General features: G+C 41.4%; 2 protein-coding genes across 3 annotated transcripts in view; both read left to right on the top strand.

Moving 5' to 3' along the window:
• Positions 1 to 347: 347 nt before the first annotated feature.
• Positions 348 to 8,639, top strand: LOC113014091 (tubulin beta chain-like). The gene is made up of 5 exons (XM_026155389.1): positions 348 to 539; positions 4,626 to 4,734; positions 6,217 to 6,327; positions 7,108 to 7,352; positions 7,821 to 8,639. Exons 1-5 carry the CDS (start codon positions 363 to 365, stop codon positions 8,631 to 8,633), a joined length of 1,455 nt encoding a protein of 484 aa, XP_026011174.1. The 5' UTR covers positions 348 to 362; the 3' UTR covers positions 8,634 to 8,639.
• Positions 8,640 to 14,220: 5,581 nt separating this feature from the next.
• Positions 14,221 to 19,952, top strand: part of LOC113014090 (uncharacterized) — a 31,165-nt gene continuing 25,433 nt past the window's right edge. The window contains exon 1 of one of the 2 annotated variants that reach the window (XM_026155388.1): positions 14,221 to 14,497. The gene's annotated coding sequence lies outside the window, so the exon portion shown is untranslated. The remainder of the gene's footprint in view (positions 14,498 to 19,952) is intronic. The other variant, XM_026155387.1, reaches the window with a different exon arrangement.

The raw sequence follows: 19,952 nt of genomic DNA on the forward strand, positions 1-19,952 counted from the left end.
CTTTATTCTAACTGGATGATGGATGCTGCTGATTATGGTGTAGAAGGTGTAACTTTTTACTCTTCATATACAGGCTTTAAAATTCACATTAATGTTCTGATGAAATATTTCCTTCTGAAAACGTAGAGGAGCAGAAAAAGGAAATACTCGAGTAAAGCATCTGAAACCCACTACTTCGTTACTTTCCAGCTTTTGTTTGGAGTTCCAACGAGGCAGTGATGACAACACCCGGCACTCCTTCTCCTCTTCCGGTCCTTGCCTCAGAGGGAAGGAAACCCCTTTGGGGAAAAAAAAGCTCAACCTTCAGCCAATCAGCTCCAAAGCCGCAGACAGAATAACCAATCATTAGCCTGGACTAAGCTATGCCCCACCCCCCGAAGCCAGCTGGACTCAGCGCTGCCACAAACTCTGCACAGTCAGTAGGTCAGCAGCCTTCACTTACTTCCAGCGCTCTCTGCTCCATCACCAACTGTCCATCCATCATGAGGGAAATCGTGCACATCCAGGCCGGCCAGTGCGGGAACCAGATTGGTGCTAAGGTAAGAAAAGCTAGTGATGAAAAAAAAAAACCCCACCTTTTCTCTTCTTTTTTGTCGTTATTTATTTATTTACCAGTTTAATAAAGTTTTTGTTCAAAGTTTTTCATTTTTAAATCATTTAAATTGCTGCTCTTTTTGTACAGTTTCAATACATACTTACTCTGTATTAAATCACGAAATTACATGGAAATAAACTGATTAATTCCTGTAATTTACTAAGAGGACTTTTGTTTTTTATTTTTTTAAATGTACAAACCTTTAACTGGACCCAGAACAATTGAGAGTTCCATTGTTTTCCCCCACTCCCCCTCCCCCTGACCATTTAAAAGTTACAGTATTCTTTTATACTTTAGCTAACCTCTTTGTAACCTACTTTCATCTAAAGGGGAATGTGCATATTTTGTGTTTTTATCATATGTTACATGAGTCTTGGATTTTTTTAGGTAAAAGATTGACAGAGCTGATCTAATCCTTTTATTAATAGATTGAAGCACTCTTAGGCAGAAACAATAAATCAGTGTAACAATAACTTTGCTATTACATATGATAATTTTTAATGAAGTATTATGAAGCTGTAGGATCTGACAAAAGAATGTAATACATGGCATATTAATTACAGCAATATAATAAGACTTCTGTCTAGCAGTAGTCTTTCATGCTTTCTCTGCACATGAATACAGTAACATTTGCAGATTTGTAACTGCAGGCAAAACAGTGACTCCAGTCACTGAGCTGTGATTAATGAAGCTGGCCAGACCGGAGCCGACTCACAGGGCCAGCTGCTGCCTTGGCTGCCTGTTGAGCTCGAGTCTTTGTCATCGAGGAGAAAGAAAAAAACAAGAGAAAAAAGGGTGAAAAGAAAGGAGAAATTTGCTGAGGCAGAGGAGAGGAACGCGGCAGGAGGAGGGTGAAGGGGGAGGAAGATAACAAGTGGTTCAGTGTCTACGCTGAATGCACAGATGAGGTCATTTAAATGGCTGCCTTTTCCAGGCAGTGTGACACATGCGCACGCCCCAGACCCCCCAAACCAGCAGTCCTCATCCCTGTTTACCCATCGGTAATAGGAAGGGTTTTCTATTTATCTGCATTTTGTTGGAACAGTTTAAAGGATTTCTTGGAAATCTAAAGCTACTTACCTCAAGCTGCAGCAGTTAGTGGATCAGTCAAGGGATGCAAAATGAATCCAGTGAAATACGGTTGTAAAAACCCCCCCAAACCACAGTTCAAAACATGATTTTTAGGCCACGGTTTCAGAACATATTTCAGTTTTTCTTCAGATGGATTAAAAGAAAGAGAAAAGACAAATGCTTCGAGATTTGTCCTGGATGCTCTTTGCTCTTTGATCAGAAAAAAAACCTTTGGTCCAAGGAGAAGAATAAACTCCATTATTCTCCTTTTCGCATTAACTAAAAACACTCAGACATTACAGCTTTTAACAGCATGCTCTAACTCTGCATTAATATTTCAAGCTGCAATCACAGTATCATTTAATTTGTAAGGTTATTCTGCCTCCTTTATGGAAGTGTCCCAGTAAATTAATTCAGCAATGAATTGTTTCAGCTATATAAAGGAGACATTTTCTTTAAAAAAAAGCATGCAACCCTTGCTTTCCTTAGAAATTATGGATATTTTTTACTTTTTTGGAGATTTTATTGACTGATTAGTTAATTAAGAAGATAATACACAAGGTAAAGCTTTAAAATATTGTACATGCAGCCATACAGTCACAGTTTTATCAACTAGATTTTTAGTAAACTCTACAATTAAATAAGAATGAATCACTTATACAAGAACTACTTTAGATATCATAAAACAGCTTAAACATTGCGTGCTATGTAGCAGCATAACAGCCACCAGGTCATGTGATTTTAAGAATGTGATTCTATATATAACTTGAATTTTATTCGTACATTTGGCCTGTTCTGCCCTCGTACAGCTCAGCACAACAGCGGGTGGGGCAGCAGCATATGGGCTGACTTAGTCTCTGCTACTCAAAGGTCCTGATCGGTGAAGACAAGTGTATTTACAGCGGACTTAGTGAGGCTGAGGTCATTTCACAATGGATTAACTGTGCCTGAATTCACCCGCTTACCCAATCCAACCCAAATCTGCTGAGCTTTCCCATGTTTCTGGATAACTTCTCATAGATACGACTGAACAGAGGCTTAGGTTTTCAAATATTGACTTCAAACCTGCCAGCTCACATGTGGTTTGCAGTTTCAGAAATCCTGAAGTGTATGTTTTTGCCTTGGACAAACCAACCTTTCCCCTGCTTATCTCTTTCCCTTAGACACACACGCACTCTCACAGATTAGGGTCACTTGACTGAGCTGGTGTGACAGTCTGTTGATGTTTCAACCCGTGAAACACAAAATCCTCTGAGAGAGTCCTGACCCTCTGACAGCAAATAGAACAAAAAGTTTTACTACTTTAAGCTGTGGGCAACTTTTTATGAGTCTGTGTGTGATTCACTGAACCAGCTGGAAAAATCCAGGTGGGGGTAATTACATGACTTCCTCCCTGCCTTTCCTTTCTAAACTCAAATCATAGCTGAACTACAGAGTAGAGCTGAAGATAAGAATGTCCAGTTTTCAATTTTAAAGAGACACATTTATTCCCACATGACACTATAATTTATACGTTTAAATTTCTGTCTCTCAAGCAGATCCAGTGAAGGCTTCATCCAATGAAAGACAGATTTCTTTCTTTTCTAAAAAACACATTAAAATATTTTCATTCAGCCAGATTAATGTGCTGTTAGCCTTTTAAATAGCCGCAAAACTTTAAACTTCAGGGTAAAAACAGCTCATAAAAAGAACATTATCTGGTATCAGTTTATCTTTGAAGTCTTTTTTTAAGCAAACATGTTAGCTCTAGCTTTCAGATATAAATATTTGTTGCCTTTTTCGCAGTTTTCTATCATTAAACTCACTGAACTGTATCGGAAGTTGTGAATTTCTCAGCATTTTTAATCTAAATGACAGATTATGTATTCATCACGTGACTGCGTGATTAAAATAAATCGGAGCTGCCGGTGTGCTCGCTCTTGTTTGCTTCTTTTATGCTCGTTTCTCATCAGCCTCCTGTACTTCCTCCTGTTTTCCTGTCCAGGTGTCAAAGCTTTGAAACTGCTTTGGCTTGTGCTTCTTCCAGGAAGTTTCACTCAGAGCAGAAACCAAATATATCCACAAGACGTACCTTTGATTATTTACTGGCATGAGACATAAAAGCACTGAGTGTATTTTGTTACAGTCAGACCAGCTGTGGCAGACCCAGAGTTTGTCTTCATATCCATCTATTTTCTTCACCACTTATACTGTTGGGAGTGTTTGTAAAACATGTTTTTACAGGGAGTTTCCTTGAAATCAAAAGAGGGCTGTTTGCACTGTTATCAGATTGTCTCATCCACCCTCTCCATGTGATTTGCAACGTTTGCAAACTTGAGTCACATGCAGGCATCTTCTTTACTGTTTCTACACTGTGTTCACACTCAGAGACTTAAGCTGAAAAAACTCTGTAGCCTGACATCTTCTGTGTAGGAGATTTATTGAGGGACTCAATAAGAAATCTGAGCTATAAGTGAGAATCAATACTGCCACTGATATTGAGACATTATTAAAAGCATTTATGTCTAATCTAAGAGCTCCACAGCATGTTCAGCCAAAATTAGTTTAATGGTTGGAATGGAACCACGAGGTGACTGTTTGTCGCAGGAAATCCTTCCTGCGGTCTTACAGAACACGTCGCTGTTTTTAGGTGATCTTGTGAATGCTAACTGTGATCATATGTCAGTGAGTCTTTGGGAAGCACGGAGGTCAGAAGACTCTTGTTTTTCTTCTAAATTTGTTTGCAGTTATGTCCTAAATAACACCACAAAGACACCTCTTTGTGAGATGTTTCCTAACTTTGAAAAACCTTATTGAGCACTCTGTTAGCTCTTTAGTTATGATGACACATGGATGGTACAGGGGTTAAAAAAAGTGCTTAGTATTATGCTTGCTTCACATCATTAAGTGTATAAAACACTGACATGTGGATGCTTTCTGTATTAGTTCTTGCAGTAACAGCTTGTCCACCTTTATTTAGTTCTGGGAGGTGATCAGCGACGAGCACGGCATCGACCCGACAGGCACCTACCACGGAGACAGCGACCTGCAGCTGGACAGGATCAGCGTGTACTACAATGAAGCCACAGGTGAGTTCATCCCGACTACAGCGAGGTCTGTGTTTGATCAAATGAAAGAAGACATCTCCTCCCTGTGGAGACACCGGCTCACTGCAGCAGAGAAGCAGAAGATGCAGATAAAAATAAAGCAATGAAGCACTAATTTTTGGTTCGCTGGTTTCACATTGTTACAGGTGAGGATGTGTTATCTTCACCTGTTCTCATGATGACGTTTTTTAGGGGGGCATGTTGCCTTAAAATGCCAGAAACACTAAACAAGCATGCATTAAACAAAGGTAGTTTATCCTGAAAAACATTTGTACCAAACTCTGTTTGACACAGTGATAGTGGACTATGTCAGCCTTAATTATTCCCAGTCAGAGCCTCAAATGTAGCCCAGGAGCCAGAAGGAGCCTGCCAAAGGCTTCATCCCACTGCTCTGGACGGCTTTAAACATTGCAGTGGAGTCAGTAATTACTCATTTAGTTTCAGTAGCATACATTTTCATGGCGTGGTGATGCCAGCATTGGCTTACTACTACCAGTAAAAAAAAAAATAGAGAAAGCTAAAAGTATTTCTGGAACCAGACGAGTTGTTCAAAACATAAAAACATAAAATACTGTTTCTGTTTGGTTCTGAAAACTTAACGTCTGCCTTTTACTTTGGTTTAAAAATGATATTGAACATGTTACGCTCTCTTAAAAAGGTCCTAAAAAGTAACAACAGGGGTCCAGGTTGAAAAAGGAGACAAGGAAGCAAAACTGTTAAATTAAAGGGTTTTATTAATGTTTCTACTACTAACTAAACTAAAAGAGACGAACAAGCCGACATCACCTTAATTAAATTAAATTAGTTTTTCACATCCTTGCTTGTTTTTTGTTTTCCTAGTTTAGATTGTTGTTAGTTGTTTGCTTGCTGTAGTGCTGTCTCAACAGGACCTCATAACCTAGTTTTATTCCCTCTTGTGCTTCTTGTCTCCTTTCTGAACAGCAATAAATCTCTTGAACCTCGAAAACCTCTGAGGGCTGTTTGTTGTAAATATAACTTGTTATGCAGAGGTTTAACTTGTCCACCCTCTTGAGATCAAACTCGACTGTTTGCGGCCCGTGAACTAAAACGAGTTTGACACTTCTGCCTTCAGTTGTTGCATAAACCTAATTTAACCTGACAGCCTAAAGCAGCCTAAAGTAAAGCTGAAAAATCACAGGTTGACTCAGGAGCTAAGAAACTAAATAAAATGGGCATTTTATTTTAATGAATGAAAATGAGCTGGATAAGCTTAGCGGAAAGCTCACAGGAGTAAACGGTCTGTTAAATATGCAGTTTAGCCTCAGTGTGTTGAGTCTAGACATCCTGTAACTTTGCAGTAAATGTCTCCATCTACTGGCTACATGAGATACTACAATCATCGTTCAGCTTTCTTTCTTTTTACACTTACAGCTCCTACAGGTTTACATACTTTTTGTTAATCTTTTATTTCATCTCTCTTTGTGTCTATTTTAATATATGCAGGTGGGAAGTACGTGCCCAGGGCCATCCTAGTTGACCTGGAGCCAGGAACCATGGACTCAGTCCGTTCTGGACCCTTTGGGCAAATCTTCAGACCCGACAACTTTGTCTTTGGTAAGAACACCACCTACTGAACAGGATGGGCTGCACTTGCTGAACACATGAACTGTTTACACATGAACTTTGGTCAGTTTCGGGACAATCAGGTCAGATTTTCCACTGTTTTTTTCCTCACATGTAGCACGCAGCAGGTACTGGTCTGCTCCACATGCACTCACATCACCGACTGTGTTATTAAAGTGAAGGAGCTGCCTGGATAGAGTGGGCAGGAGGGAGCACATTTGACTCCCACTCACTAACTGGGCAGGTAGCTGCTCTATGGGCACATCATCACAATCAACAGTCACTTGGACGTGTAGAGTGGGGAGCTGGGCGGTTAAAAACCAGCTCATGTTTGACCGGACAGCACTGGACATTTGCATTATCACATGCGCCTCTTTCAGGTCATCTCTAGAAAAGTTCAAGCCTGTGGTGCATGTGTGAAAACAGCTATAAAGTTAAAAATTATCAGATGGTCTGGAGCTGTCAGGGTTTGGACTCCTGATGAGTATCTGTGCTGCTCTATTTTGTGGCTAAAGTCACATCGAGTCCATCGGTCAAATTTAGCTCAACAGACTGTCCTACATGGCACAAACAAGCTCACTCCTGCCATAAAATCCCAGCATGAAACCCTCTGGGACCTGAGCTGACTGATTCTGACTCAGTACGATGCTTCAAAGCCAGGCTCACTTTCCTTTGTTGCTCTTTCCTTTCGCAAACACTGGGAAAAATGTTTTCTTAAACAGTTTGACTAAAAACTGAAACAGTATAATCAGCTTCACTTTTGTTTCCCAGGTCAAAGTGGGGCAGGAAACAACTGGGCTAAAGGTCACTACACGGAGGGGGCCGAGCTGGTGGATTCAGTCCTGGACGTGGTGAGGAAAGAGGCCGAGAGCTGCGAGTGCCTGCAGGGTTTCCAGCTCACGCACTCTCTGGGAGGAGGCACCGGCTCCGGCATGGGAACCCTGCTCATCAGCAAGATCAGAGAGGAGTACCCCGACCGCATCATGAACACCTTCAGTGTGGTGCCCTCCCCTAAGGTAGAGCATTGCCCCACAGGATGCACTTTTTAAAAATGACCTTTCAGTGCTTACTTATGGTAGTTTTAGAAGTCTGAGCAAAGGCTGCACAATAAAAGATCAGAAAAGTGAAGCCGTAAATCTGTGTTCGCTCTAATAATCAGCACGAGGCAAAGTCTGTAAGACCTCAGCACCTCAGTAAACACTTTCTTGATGACTTTGTGTTTTCAGTTGCTAGTTTTAAGTCATTTTGAAAATAATATAATGTCCATTTTGTAAATTATGTCCCAACAACAGTCAGAAATGAAGATAAAGCTGAGTATGAGTGACAGGTTGGCATATTTCAGTGCCCATATATCTGTGTTCAGCACTTTGAACTATGGGAAATAAATCTACTGCACAATAAATCGCCTGTTTGTTTATAATAAATGTTCATGCTATTTCTGCATCAGCCATGAGTATCGACGTTTCCTCTCGCTCTGTCTTCAGGTATCAGACACGGTGGTGGAGCCCTACAACGCCACGCTGTCCGTTCACCAGCTGGTAGAAAACACCGATGAGACCTACTGCATTGACAACGAAGCTCTTTATGACATTTGCTTCCGCACCCTCAAGCTCACTACGCCCACCTACGGCGACCTGAACCACCTGGTTTCGGCCACCATGAGCGGCGTGACCACCTGTCTGCGTTTCCCCGGGCAGCTGAACGCCGATCTGAGGAAGCTGGCCGTCAACATGGTGCCCTTCCCTCGTCTCCACTTCTTCATGCCCGGCTTCGCCCCTCTCACCAGCCGGGGGAGCCAGCAGTACCGCGCCCTCACCGTGCCGGAGCTCACCCAGCAGGTGTTCGACGCCAAAAACATGATGGCGGCTTGCGACCCTCGCCACGGACGCTACCTGACGGTGGCCGCCGTGTTCCGTGGGCGCATGTCCATGAAGGAGGTGGATGAGCAGATGCTGAACGTCCAAAACAAGAACAGCAGCTACTTTGTGGAGTGGATCCCCAACAACGTCAAGACGGCCGTCTGCGACATCCCGCCGCGAGGCCTCAAGATGGCCGTGACCTTCATCGGCAACAGCACGGCCATTCAGGAGCTGTTCAAGCGCATCTCCGAGCAGTTCACGGCCATGTTCCGCCGCAAGGCCTTCCTCCACTGGTACACCGGCGAGGGCATGGATGAGATGGAGTTCACCGAGGCAGAGAGCAACATGAACGACCTGGTGTCAGAGTACCAGCAGTACCAGGACGCCACCGCCGAGGAGGAGGGGGAGTTTGAGGAGGAGGTGGAGGAAGATGCCTAAGTGAAAGCAAGAAAAAATGATAAAAGGAGGGAAAAGTTAATAATCAAAAACAAACAAAAACATAGAAAAAAATAAAAAATGATGTGAAATGAAGGAATGTAGGAGAGCAGATGAGGAAGGTCAGAGGAGGGTGGAGGTCTGAATCGGTTAATAGGACAGAAGAAGAGCGGAGAATGTAGACAGCAGGAAAGATGATGTCATGACCAAATTAATGTGCCATGGTTTACTGTTTCGCGTGACGCCACGTAAGCTGGTTTGATCAAAACTAGTCTCCCAAAATCTTTGTTTTTAACTCTAAGTGCAACAGACGCACTTTTTATTTCACTACATACAAGGATTTTCTTTACTGTGAAGGATTCAGCTGCTGTTACACTGAGGTTAAACCAAACCCTGCTCCTACATTCAATCAAACAAGCTTAGTGTTTGACCTGCGATCAAAAACACACTTTCAGCCTCAGTGGAAAAATCATCTTCGGACTTCTTTGCTGATTTTGTGCAGAAGAGGTGGAAAGTGTATCTGTGACGCCTGATTCAAAACAAATAACTGAGCTGTGCAGTCGCACTGGGCGGCCTCTTCATGTTTGGCATCAGCTGATTGTTGGTTTTGGTCTTTTCATTGAGTTTGTTGAACAAAATTAGAAAATCATGTCGGCGTAATCAAGGTTATCACATTGAGTGTTGAGATAGTTTCAGGTGTGTAACCTTGTAGTCAGTTTAAGTAATAATAAATCATTCTGTTATCAGTGTTAATGCCTTTTATCAGTGTTATTTACCGTTTTGTCTCAGCTTTCAAGATCAACTCTCAGTGATAAATGTGATTTTGGGCAGCAGGTGAGAAAACGTTATCAGTATTTCTTCTTCTGAGGCAGATATGCTTAATTAGCTGGATAATCTCTCATTTTTGACGCTTTTGTCGCAACCTTTTTAAGACTGCATGAGATAAAGAGTCCTGTGTGAGTCAGTCTTACGCTTGCAGAATATATTTTTTCTTTTCCGGACATCAGGGTTTGCACCTTTGTGTAAACGTCTCTCCAGCCTCTGTGAACTCAGAGAGTTGTTTTTCTACAGCGTCGTGCTGTCATTAGCTTTTGTGGGGAAGAGGCATTCTGGTCTTACTAGACTGAAGGGAGCCATCAGTTATAATCAGGCCATTAATCTTTTCTTTTTCTTTTTTTTAAATGAAAGCACAAGATTGAAAGTTAATGTCAAAGACGGGAACATCTGTTATCTTCTAGTAAATACAGATTCTTGGAAGTGGTTAACCACAACAAAAGTCACATTTAGTAAAACGTCAAAGAAAATGATTTGCTTTCCTGTGATATATACATTGGCAGAGCGTTCATAGCAGCAGGATTTTTCTCAGACGCCAGCCAACGTTTTGAGGAGAAACACACTGCACATGCTCAGTGTCCATTATACTAGTAAGTACAGATCCCTTGAAGTGATTAGCCACAACAAAAGTCCCATTCAGTGAATTTCCAAGAAACAAATTCATTTTTAGATATATATTTATTACCAACCAATGTTAGAGGAGAAGCGCACTGCACATAACAACTGCTCTGTTTTCCTTTCATACCACATCTCAGGCTAACAGAGCCTTCAGCTCCTCTGTGTTAAAAGCATGTCGGCTGTTGTTGGATTAACCAATTCAACGGGACATTTTCCAATAAAAAAAAAGTATTTAAATTCAAGCAAAGAAACATAAATCTGAGTGTTTAAAAAGTCAGAGTGACAGGAAAGATCAGCGTCTTTGAATTGTTAACGTTGTGGATAAAAGTTGAAAACTTCCCTCACTATTATTATAACCTCACTATTCAGGCCAACATCTGAAGATCTGAAGTCTAACCTTAACATTTCCTGAAACATGTTTTAAAAATAAAATGGCCAGGTGCTTTTATTTTGAAAGACAAACCCCCCAGCTGCTTTGCAGTTTTATATTTCGTCCTTTAACATATTAATTTAATTTTTCATTCTCCTAAATCTTTTCACACTGAGCCACTACAGTATTCACGTGAACTTCAGCCATGTTTTCTTTGTGTTTCCTCTGTGCTTCATGTTGTTTGTACTTTTTTTTATTTTGAAGCTCGTTTGAAACTGTTTCATTTGGTATCCTGTTGACTGTGAAACATTTGGGAGAAATAAAAACACATTTATAGGAAAAAAATCGCCTGCCGTGTCAGTCATTATTAATGATCAGCTTTTAGTCTGCTTGTAAACAGCTTTCAGCGTCAGCTTTCAGGAAGTCAGTACAATATTATAACAGCAATAAACCGAGTGAGAGCTGCAGGCAGAAGCAAACATCCAAAACATATTTTCCCATCAAAGCAAAGTTAGATTTCTTGAGCTGAAAAGTGTTTTTAATCTCATTTTTTATTTATCTCGGTATTTCTTTAAGATTAAGTTAGTATTGAGTTTATAACATGTAAGGAAATTATGAAAGATTTTAATCTGATTTCCACAATAACTTAAAGTCGTCTTCCCAACAAGCTAAAACATAAATATCATACGTTTGCTATAGTAACTCATTGTGTTTAACAGATGGCTATTTTATTATACAGCAAGGTTTTAGGTATCAAAGTGGGGATGCTTTCAGAAATTTTTAGCTATATTTATTAGTTAATATGAAATAAGCAGGAACTGTGAGTGGATAGGATAGTGGGGGTGAGAGCTGATCAGTTTTAAACAAGCAGGTCTGAGAGTATTTGCTACTTAGACAAGAGTAGACTTTAAATTTTGGGCAGAAGGTGGTTTCCAGAAGATTTGGGACGTGTTTCCCAATGTGAGGGACATAGCAGAAACCACATAGTCTCTCAGTCTTTCCTCATTTCCTCATGGTGTAACATGTGGGAAACTGGAAATCAGAGAACAATCCAACAGGAGTGGGTGAGAGTGAGCCAGCCAGACTTTCTGATTGGTTTAAGGTGAAAGGGGAAATTGGAGAATATAATGAAGTGCAGGGCAGAAGTAACAAATTAGCAAACCAGAAGATACTGTGGCTTGAACAGGAGGAGCAGGGCCAGGTTTAAAGATCTCCCATCTATACTTAAACTCCTGTTTTTCCTTTCACCTTACACCAATCAGAAAGTCTGGCTGGCCCACTCTCACCCACTCCTGGTGAGAGTGTGTCTGCCAGAGAGCTCCAGAGAACAGGGAAGAAAAAAGGGACAGAGGAGGCCATAACAGCTACACAGGTAAGAAACAAGGGATTAAATACAAATAACCAAAACATAGTCAAACAGGGTTAAAGTTGATCCTGTTTTCTGCTAATGTACATCTTAATTTGGGGTACCTATACTGTATACACTGCAGGTGCATATACTTAAAACATGACACATCAGTAAATACATAGATCAATAAGCACAAACACAACTGACTCAATAAAAATTAGCAGGAGTGATCCCTTTCACTCTGTGGGGGGAGGAGGTTACCATCTGCTGCAGTGCTCGTTGCTCTTTGAAGATTTTCATTATAACTCCTCTGTGTGTTTGGGGTCGCTGTGCTGCTGCAGAGCAAATCTGAGGCCCATCAGAGGCTCCCCTAGTGATGAATGAGCATCTAAACATCTTCAGCACGTATGCACGTCAAGTCTGGACAACTAATTCAAGTATAATAATGTCCAGACTCCACAAATAGGCAGATAAATAGCACTTCTACAGGGCCTGCACCTCCGGCAGGTCGAGGCTGTGATTCAGTCGAAGGCAGTGACGCTGGGGGCTGGCATAAATCAGGACCTTGGACAGCATCAACAGAGAAGTACAAGTCAGGAAATCGGGATCTTGGTCAGCACCTCCTCAGTAAGCCGGGAAGATGAAAGACCGCGCTAATTTACATCCAACATAGATCTCTTGTTGATTTATTGCTAACAGTGTAAAACAGAAATGACCCTCTGGGTCAGTCCAGATTTTTGCATCCATTCTAAGACAAATAAATAAATAAATAAAGTAGAATAGTACAGTGCATTAGACTATGAAAATGTTTCAATAAAGTAAAGTCTTTTTCTCACATAAATGAAATGTGATGAGTCAAAGTGGCTCAGTTAATATTTTTTTAAATAAAATTAAAATATAATATTGTAAAACAATTATTTTTAGAAACTGATAACAAATGTGTTCAATCTAGTAAAATGCAATAAAAAAACAGAGAGTCTAAAAACAGCCCAAACTTATTGGAGAAGAGTGCTCTGGCACAATGACAAGAGCTGTTCCAGTACTGCTTTTACTACTTTTCTGCTTGTGTTAAGATGCTGGTGCAGTAACATTAAGCACTGCTGCTTGTAAACAGTTGTTCCACACTAAAATGAATTTAAAAACACCTACAAACAACCATGACTGATGAGCACCTGTGGCCTGGTATACAGAGGTCTAGTATACCTCCAAATTACATCGATGAGTTTATTCTACTATTTAGCAGCAAACAAAAAGAGAACAGCTGTTTTTTAAAATGCTGTTTTAAAGCAGAGCTCACCCAGCTGGGTGATGGCTTAGAATGGGAAGAAAGGATGCATATTAAGTTACTCCCACCTCATGTATGCTTTTCTAGCTGTTGATCACACATGTATGCAATAAATTAATCTGATGAAACACAGAAGCACAGTCTAACAACTTGTTGTTATTTGGCTACACATCTGCAGGGAGTTATTTTCAATACTTTTGTGATTTTAGACTAAAAAGAGATAACTATACACAGTTAGAAGTTGCTATGGTAACTTGCCAGCCCCTTACGTTACAGCTCAATAAAAACTGGAAATTGGGTCTTTGCACCTCATACTGACATTACTCTCTGCGAATACATGATCAGACTTTATTACAGGATGCCAGCTTAAACTGAGAAACTTGATCTGATTTGCACCAGCTCTCTTATATTAATAACTAATATACCAATCTGCTTTCTATTTTTGTCTGCCCTACATCCATTGGTTAATAATTTTCTGCCTTTGCAATGCACATTAGCATCATGTTATCTGTAGATCTTTAGGATATGTTGAATTTACTGTAGATATGCAGCATATTAATGCAAATGCTGAATATTTGCATTAATACACAACAGAGGAACTTTTATTATTGCAGCACTGGAGCTCTATGTGTGCACTGTGACAGTTAACAGTACGAAGCTGCCTAATGTCTTCATTAGAACATAATGCAAATCTTTTTACCGACTCAGCAAAATGCGTTTTAATGACACTGCAAAAGCTTCTGCATGTTTTATACAGCTTAAGGGGTTTTCTTTTTTTTTGCAGCGTGTTAATCACATTGCCCTTGTGATTAACAGGAGACCATTCACATGCCACTTATTGATTTTAAAAGGTGTGCCTGTCACTTCCTGTAATTGGCTTTCTTCATTTTTGATTTGTAGTTATCTACCACTTCATGGGTTAAATATGTCTGTGTTTTTATGTAAATCTTGTTGATTGCAAAGGAACAAAGCGCTTTAATGTAACTGAAAAAATAAGAGACGAGCACATGCTGTTAGAAATAAATACTATAAAATAATAATTATGTAAATGTACGAAAAACGACAATGCAAAAAAATATAAACATAAACATAAAATAGTTTTCGATGGTAATTTTGAACAACAGGCTGGAGAAATCGTGCATGTGTGATGGTGGCGGTTTCTTGTGGCTCCGAGCCAGAATCGACGCTTTCTACCGAAGCTTTCCGAGCAAGGCCGAAATGAAATGGTCCACAAACCCGACATCAACCGAAAGTCCTCAGCCCACTCCCGAATCGGCCTCATTGAAGTCTCTAGTTGTCGAGTTGGGGGGTGATGGGGTGGACGAGATTGGTGAGATAAAGAAGGAAAAACATTTCCATCACTCCTGAGCCCCTCCCTGTCCAGTGATTTTCGGATCTGAGGCTTGACAAAGGTAATTACCCTCATCCATTTATAATTTCATATTACAACGACTGGTCTTTTTTTCCTCGTGATTTCGCTCAGTCAGGGAGGTAGTGGGTTAAATTCTGCAGTTTTTCTTCGCTGTTTTGACTATTTGCTTGTGTTGAGCGCTCGCACCGGTGATGTAGGGCGTGTAACCACCGGCGGCAGCAGTTACAGGGATTTCCTTCACACAATAATAAAGCAATTAACGCTACATTAGGGGCAAACTTTCTGAATTTCCCGGGAAAATTGCAAATTCCACAGCATTCAGGCAGAAATCAAAGCGCTGCGTTTGTTTGCATGGTGCCACTGCGCACAGTGGCCTCCTCCATTCTCCTAATTTTGGCTTAATTCTGTAAATTCATTCGTGTTTCTGCTGACGCCACTGAAAAAGCAGAGTCTTTGCACTCATGCTGATAATCAGATCGCCAAGTGGTTTAACGCTCGAAATGCTGTATAGCGTATGATCCCGTGCTGCCCCTGGCTGTGGTGCATTATCTTGTGCTGTGTTCGGGAAATACCCGTCTGAAAACAGGGTATTTTCCAGGCAGAAACCGTTATGCAATGCACTATAGCACACACCACAGCCTCCCGCTGAAGGGGTGAAGTATTGGTCACTGAAAAGTCATTTACATTTTATTAAGAAAATGGATGGATGAATAAGTGCTGTGGTGAACTGTGAGAAGCCTTGCTTTTATTTTGTGGTAAGTACATGAACCAAGCCACCGGTCTGTGCGTCATATTTATGAAAAATGCTTCTTATTAGGGTTCGTTTTGCTACAAATCTCCTCTAAGTGACGTGCCAATATTTGATTACTCTTTACTTAAACCATAAATTGATGGTTTACTGTTACTCCTCTGACATCTGTGAATTAATGAAACAAAGAGAGTCTCCATTCATGTTCACTCTGTCCCTTTACTCCCCTCCATTTTATCTGGACATCGACAAATTGGGACCGGCCCATTCATGCTGGTGTTGGTCGTGACACACCCTTGGCTGCACTAGCTGCTGCTTCTGGCTTTGTGAGCTGTATAAGGAGGGGTTAAAGGGGGGATGGGGGTGGAGGTGCAGAAGAGAGTACATGCAAGTCCACAGAGTGGAGCCAATCTTGAAGGTGCAGCATCTTTAGATTTGAAGCTCCACTGCTGATCACTCTGACTGGAAAATGGACACAAGGGAGAAGCTTTGGATTAGCATTCTGAACATCAGTGATGTTCAGCATTTTCAGGTGGTGCAGAAGGGACCAGGTACCACTTAGGTGTGGCAGGTAGGAAATAGGAAAATGCTTCTAGGAAAAAATAGCACTTGAAAATTGAAAAGTCATCGAGTTATAACCATCACAGCTGACCTCCATAAACATGCATTACCAGCATTGTCAGTATAAAACATGCATGCAGCCACCATCACTCATTAGTAAGGGAAGTGTCAGTTAAGCATTTTCTCTGTTCCCATCTTGGTGTTTTGAAAGTGGATGTCAGGAGTGCACATCAACTTTTACCTCTAATAATGACCAAAGCTTAAAAAAAACCCCCAAACTTCAAGTTTCACTCAGTATGACCTGAAACCACTGAGAGAGCCTATGAAGTCATCAGGAAAATGTCTACTGAGATTGTGGAGCAAGCTAACAGAGAGCTGTTTTTACAAAGCCTTCTTTGGAAGTTTAGATGAGTCGCCCCCTGCTGGCCATTAAAAGTAATTCAGGTTTAAGGCTTTTCTGCACTTCTGTGGAAGCTACTTTTATCTTTTATAGCATCTTAAGTTAATTTCTTGCAAAGTAAAGGAGTTGGAGAATAGTAGATCATAGATCAACCCCCCCCCCCACCCCCACCCCCACCCCGCCCCACCAATCACCACCTTACAGCAGTGAAAGGGGGTTGACGCCATCAGGGGTAGGGTTATAGCAAATTGGTCTCAGGGGAGGAATCAGACAAAGAGCGATGGAAAACCCTAACAGAACAGCGTTATCTGAGTTGGTTAACCTCGCCTGGAAGTGGGAAATTGGGGCTCTCTCTCTCAGAGCCAGGCCTGTAAGAGGTGTCTGGTGACCAGGTCAGTGTAGATGGGGCCTGTTTGGGCACAGCCAAAAAAAGATAACGTGGTTTAGCCCCCCTGTGGACCCACCACTTGTGTCGGCGGGCACTGGGGTTCGAGCATGTGGACCCTCAGCATCACAGACTGGTTTCTGGAACACTGTGAGGCATATGAAGTTGATTTATCGTCTCAAATTCATATTTAAAGGTTTCAGTGCATATGATTATATTACTTTTTATTATATAGTTATATATGATGCAGTGTGGAGGACAACACTGTGTCCACCTCTTATTTCCACCTGTGCTTGCACTCGTGCGACAACACAGTTTTTGAGAGTCGAGGTACCCCAAACCTTCACTTCTTCTGATGTTATTGAGAAACTGTCACTGCTGTCTCAGTACAGGTGGAGGATATTTGACATTAGTGCGCTATCATCACAGCTTATGAGTCAGACTAACCTTGAAAGGAATCAGAAGGATAATTAATGAGAGAGAAGACAAAGAAGGGAAAGTGTTTGAAGAGAAGATTAGAAGTACAGAAAGACAAACAGGAAACCAGAATCAGATTGAAGGTGGGAGATGAGAGAGCTGATACTGAAACAGGAGGAGGATGGAGGCATGATGCTGCTGCCCTCCGTCTTGTGTGGGAGAGCAGCGATGAGGTGGAAAAGGCTCTTAAATCCGTCAGTCACGATTGATGTCAGACTGATGAGATCAGCCGGGAAGATGTACCCTCCGAGCCTCTCACCGCGGGGCGGCTGCTGGACGTGTCATACGCACTTCACTAAATGCTATGCCTTGTATAGTTTGATTGATCCTTTTAGTTATAATAGGAGACATGAGAGCTATGACCCCATTTAGACTCAGCCTCTATAAATGGACACGAGAGACTCAGCCAAAGGACAACGATTACATCTGTATAACAGGCCTCTTAGCTTATTATGACTTTCCTCTGACGCAGCGAGTGAGACGTTTAGAAAACCAGAAACTCTGGAAAATGCATCATCATACCTGCACTTGAAGAAATCCAAACCGGTGGTGTCAGGTGTGAGTTTTGTTTCATGCACAGCCACTACTCCCACCGCACTTCACTGAATAGATATTCCATGTTTTTAAAGTGGATGTGTACATTTATGTAATCAGCAGCAGCCTGTCATTTTCCCGTCAGATGCATGCTTCCTCTCAATCAATGAATCAAACCTGTGATTTATGTCTTTGCTGCAGCCCAGCATGAGCACTCACATATGCAATGAACTAATGCCACTGTAGAAGATTAAAGTGAGATGATTTAAACCTGCTTCAAAAGGGTGGCGATTAGAAAATATGCTATGATTACTGTGTTTTCTGCAAAGGACTAAGAGCCTCTGGAACAGTTTTCCTGCCCACAGTAATGCTAGGGTGTCATTTTGAAATGTCCTCACATGTGTTGATGTGCTGAAGGAAAGTGCATGGGCTGTCACCTCTTTTTTTCTTTCTTTAAATAGCACTCTAATCCCTCATCTGAAGGAGCTGGCAGAAACGCAGTGGCATTTTATTGTTCTCTCAGTCTGAAGATGCCGTGATTCCCTCTTTTCCACCATCCTGAACTGGATCCAGGCAGGAAAATAAATTATACTTCCAAATATGCTGCAGAGCTCTGAAACCTGCTTTAAATTTAATAACCTTTTGCAGGCTGAAATCTGTAATCAGCAGGAAGAACCACTTTATTTGAATAAAAACTGAATTATCAGCAGGTATTTGGCATTCCTGTTCATTTCGTCTTTGTTGTTCAGAGTTATGTGGAAGGTTCAGTAAGTTTCAAATTAAAAGCGGACATATTTAGCCCACGCCTGTTTGTGTGTTTTGTTTTGCTGAGCAGGCGTTTTGAAGTCGGTTGTGTCAGCCGCCCCATTAGAGCAGCGCTGTCGAAACAATGCCAAGGATGGAAGCAGGTGGATTGATTATTGTCATCCAAGTGTCTGCCTGATTGCAGGTGTAGTGTTAGGACAGTGGATTTGTGTTGTAGATGAATGCAAGTCTTTGATGTGAATCTGCAGTTAATTTAATACTTCGATAGTATGTCAGTCTTTTACACCCACATGTCGTCGTGTTCCCCGACAGGATTATTACTAGCTTTTATAACAGGGTTGTGCGTATAAGATGGACACAGACGGCTGTAGACACGAAGAAAATGAAGTAGTGACTCCTGTAATGCTTCTTTGACGTTCTCCTGAATACTGCATGTGTAGCTGGAGCTCATAGTGCAGCACCTACCTCTTGTCTGTGAGGGGCATTTAGTTAGAAGAACGGTGGCTTAAATGAAGTTTGGTCTTAAAATTAAAGAAGCTGAAGCAGCTGGTTTTAGACAGTGAATATAATGGGGCGCTACACCAGCATAAGATGATAAAGGATTATTTTGACCTGTGAATAATGTAAGGGATGTTGCTTGTTTTTGGACTCCACTCGAATTTAAAAAATGAGTATAAGGTGCTGGAAATGAGCATTCAGACCTACTTTAACGACAGCTACTCTGAGTACTTGACTACTGTTTTTTTAGCATTGATTTACAATAATGGGGGCCTGCTCAACTGGTCAGTAATACTTGTAGTAGTCCATGTGGAGATCAGAGTATACACCTCAGTGGCCACATCATTAGTCACACCTTACTGTATCAGGTTAGACTCATTTTTACGTTCACAACTGCCTGTATTATTTGTAGCAAACATTCAACAAGGTGCTGGAAAGATTCCTCAGAGATTTTGATCTGTGTTGGCATGAAAGCATCACACAGTTGCTCCTGATTTGTTGTCCGCACATCCATGATGTGATCCTCCCATTTCAATACACCCCAAAGGGAAAGATTGAGATCTGGCGACTGTGGAGGCCATTTAAGTAGAGTGAGCTGGTTGTCATGTCAGTTTTGTGACATGGTGCATTCTCTGGCTGGTAGATGGGTACACTGTGCTTGTAAGAGATGGACATAGTCAGAAACAATACTCAGGGAGGCTGATAAGGCTGATAAGAAACTATAATCCCCACCACCACCCTGAACCACAGATAAAAGACACGATGGAAACCGTGGTTTCATGTTGTTCATGCAAAATGCTGAAGCGAGCCGACTGTTCTTCTTCATTCTGATTCTCAGTTTAAGCTTCAGTAAGTCGTCTTGATCGTCTCTACATCCCTAAATGTTCATTCGATTTTTGCATTAACCAGTTTATGTTGTTAATCTTTCTACTCCTTTTTGTTTCTAGCTGTTTCATCGTGTCTGTCTTAATCTTTCATCTAATTATCCCACCTTAATAACTATGCTACTACTGCTTAGTGTAAGCCGGTGAAGTTGCAGCTAAAGGTCAGTCCCCTCGTGCCAGCTGGCTCCTGTCCAGCTCATCATCCCAAAGTAGTGGCTGTGCACTCTTGCATTTAAATATCTC

The sequence above is a fragment of the Astatotilapia calliptera genome, chromosome 22 (genome assembly GCF_900246225.1).
Source record: "Astatotilapia calliptera chromosome 22, fAstCal1.2, whole genome shotgun sequence".
NCBI classification, from domain to species: domain Eukaryota; kingdom Metazoa; phylum Chordata; class Actinopteri; order Cichliformes; family Cichlidae; genus Astatotilapia; species Astatotilapia calliptera.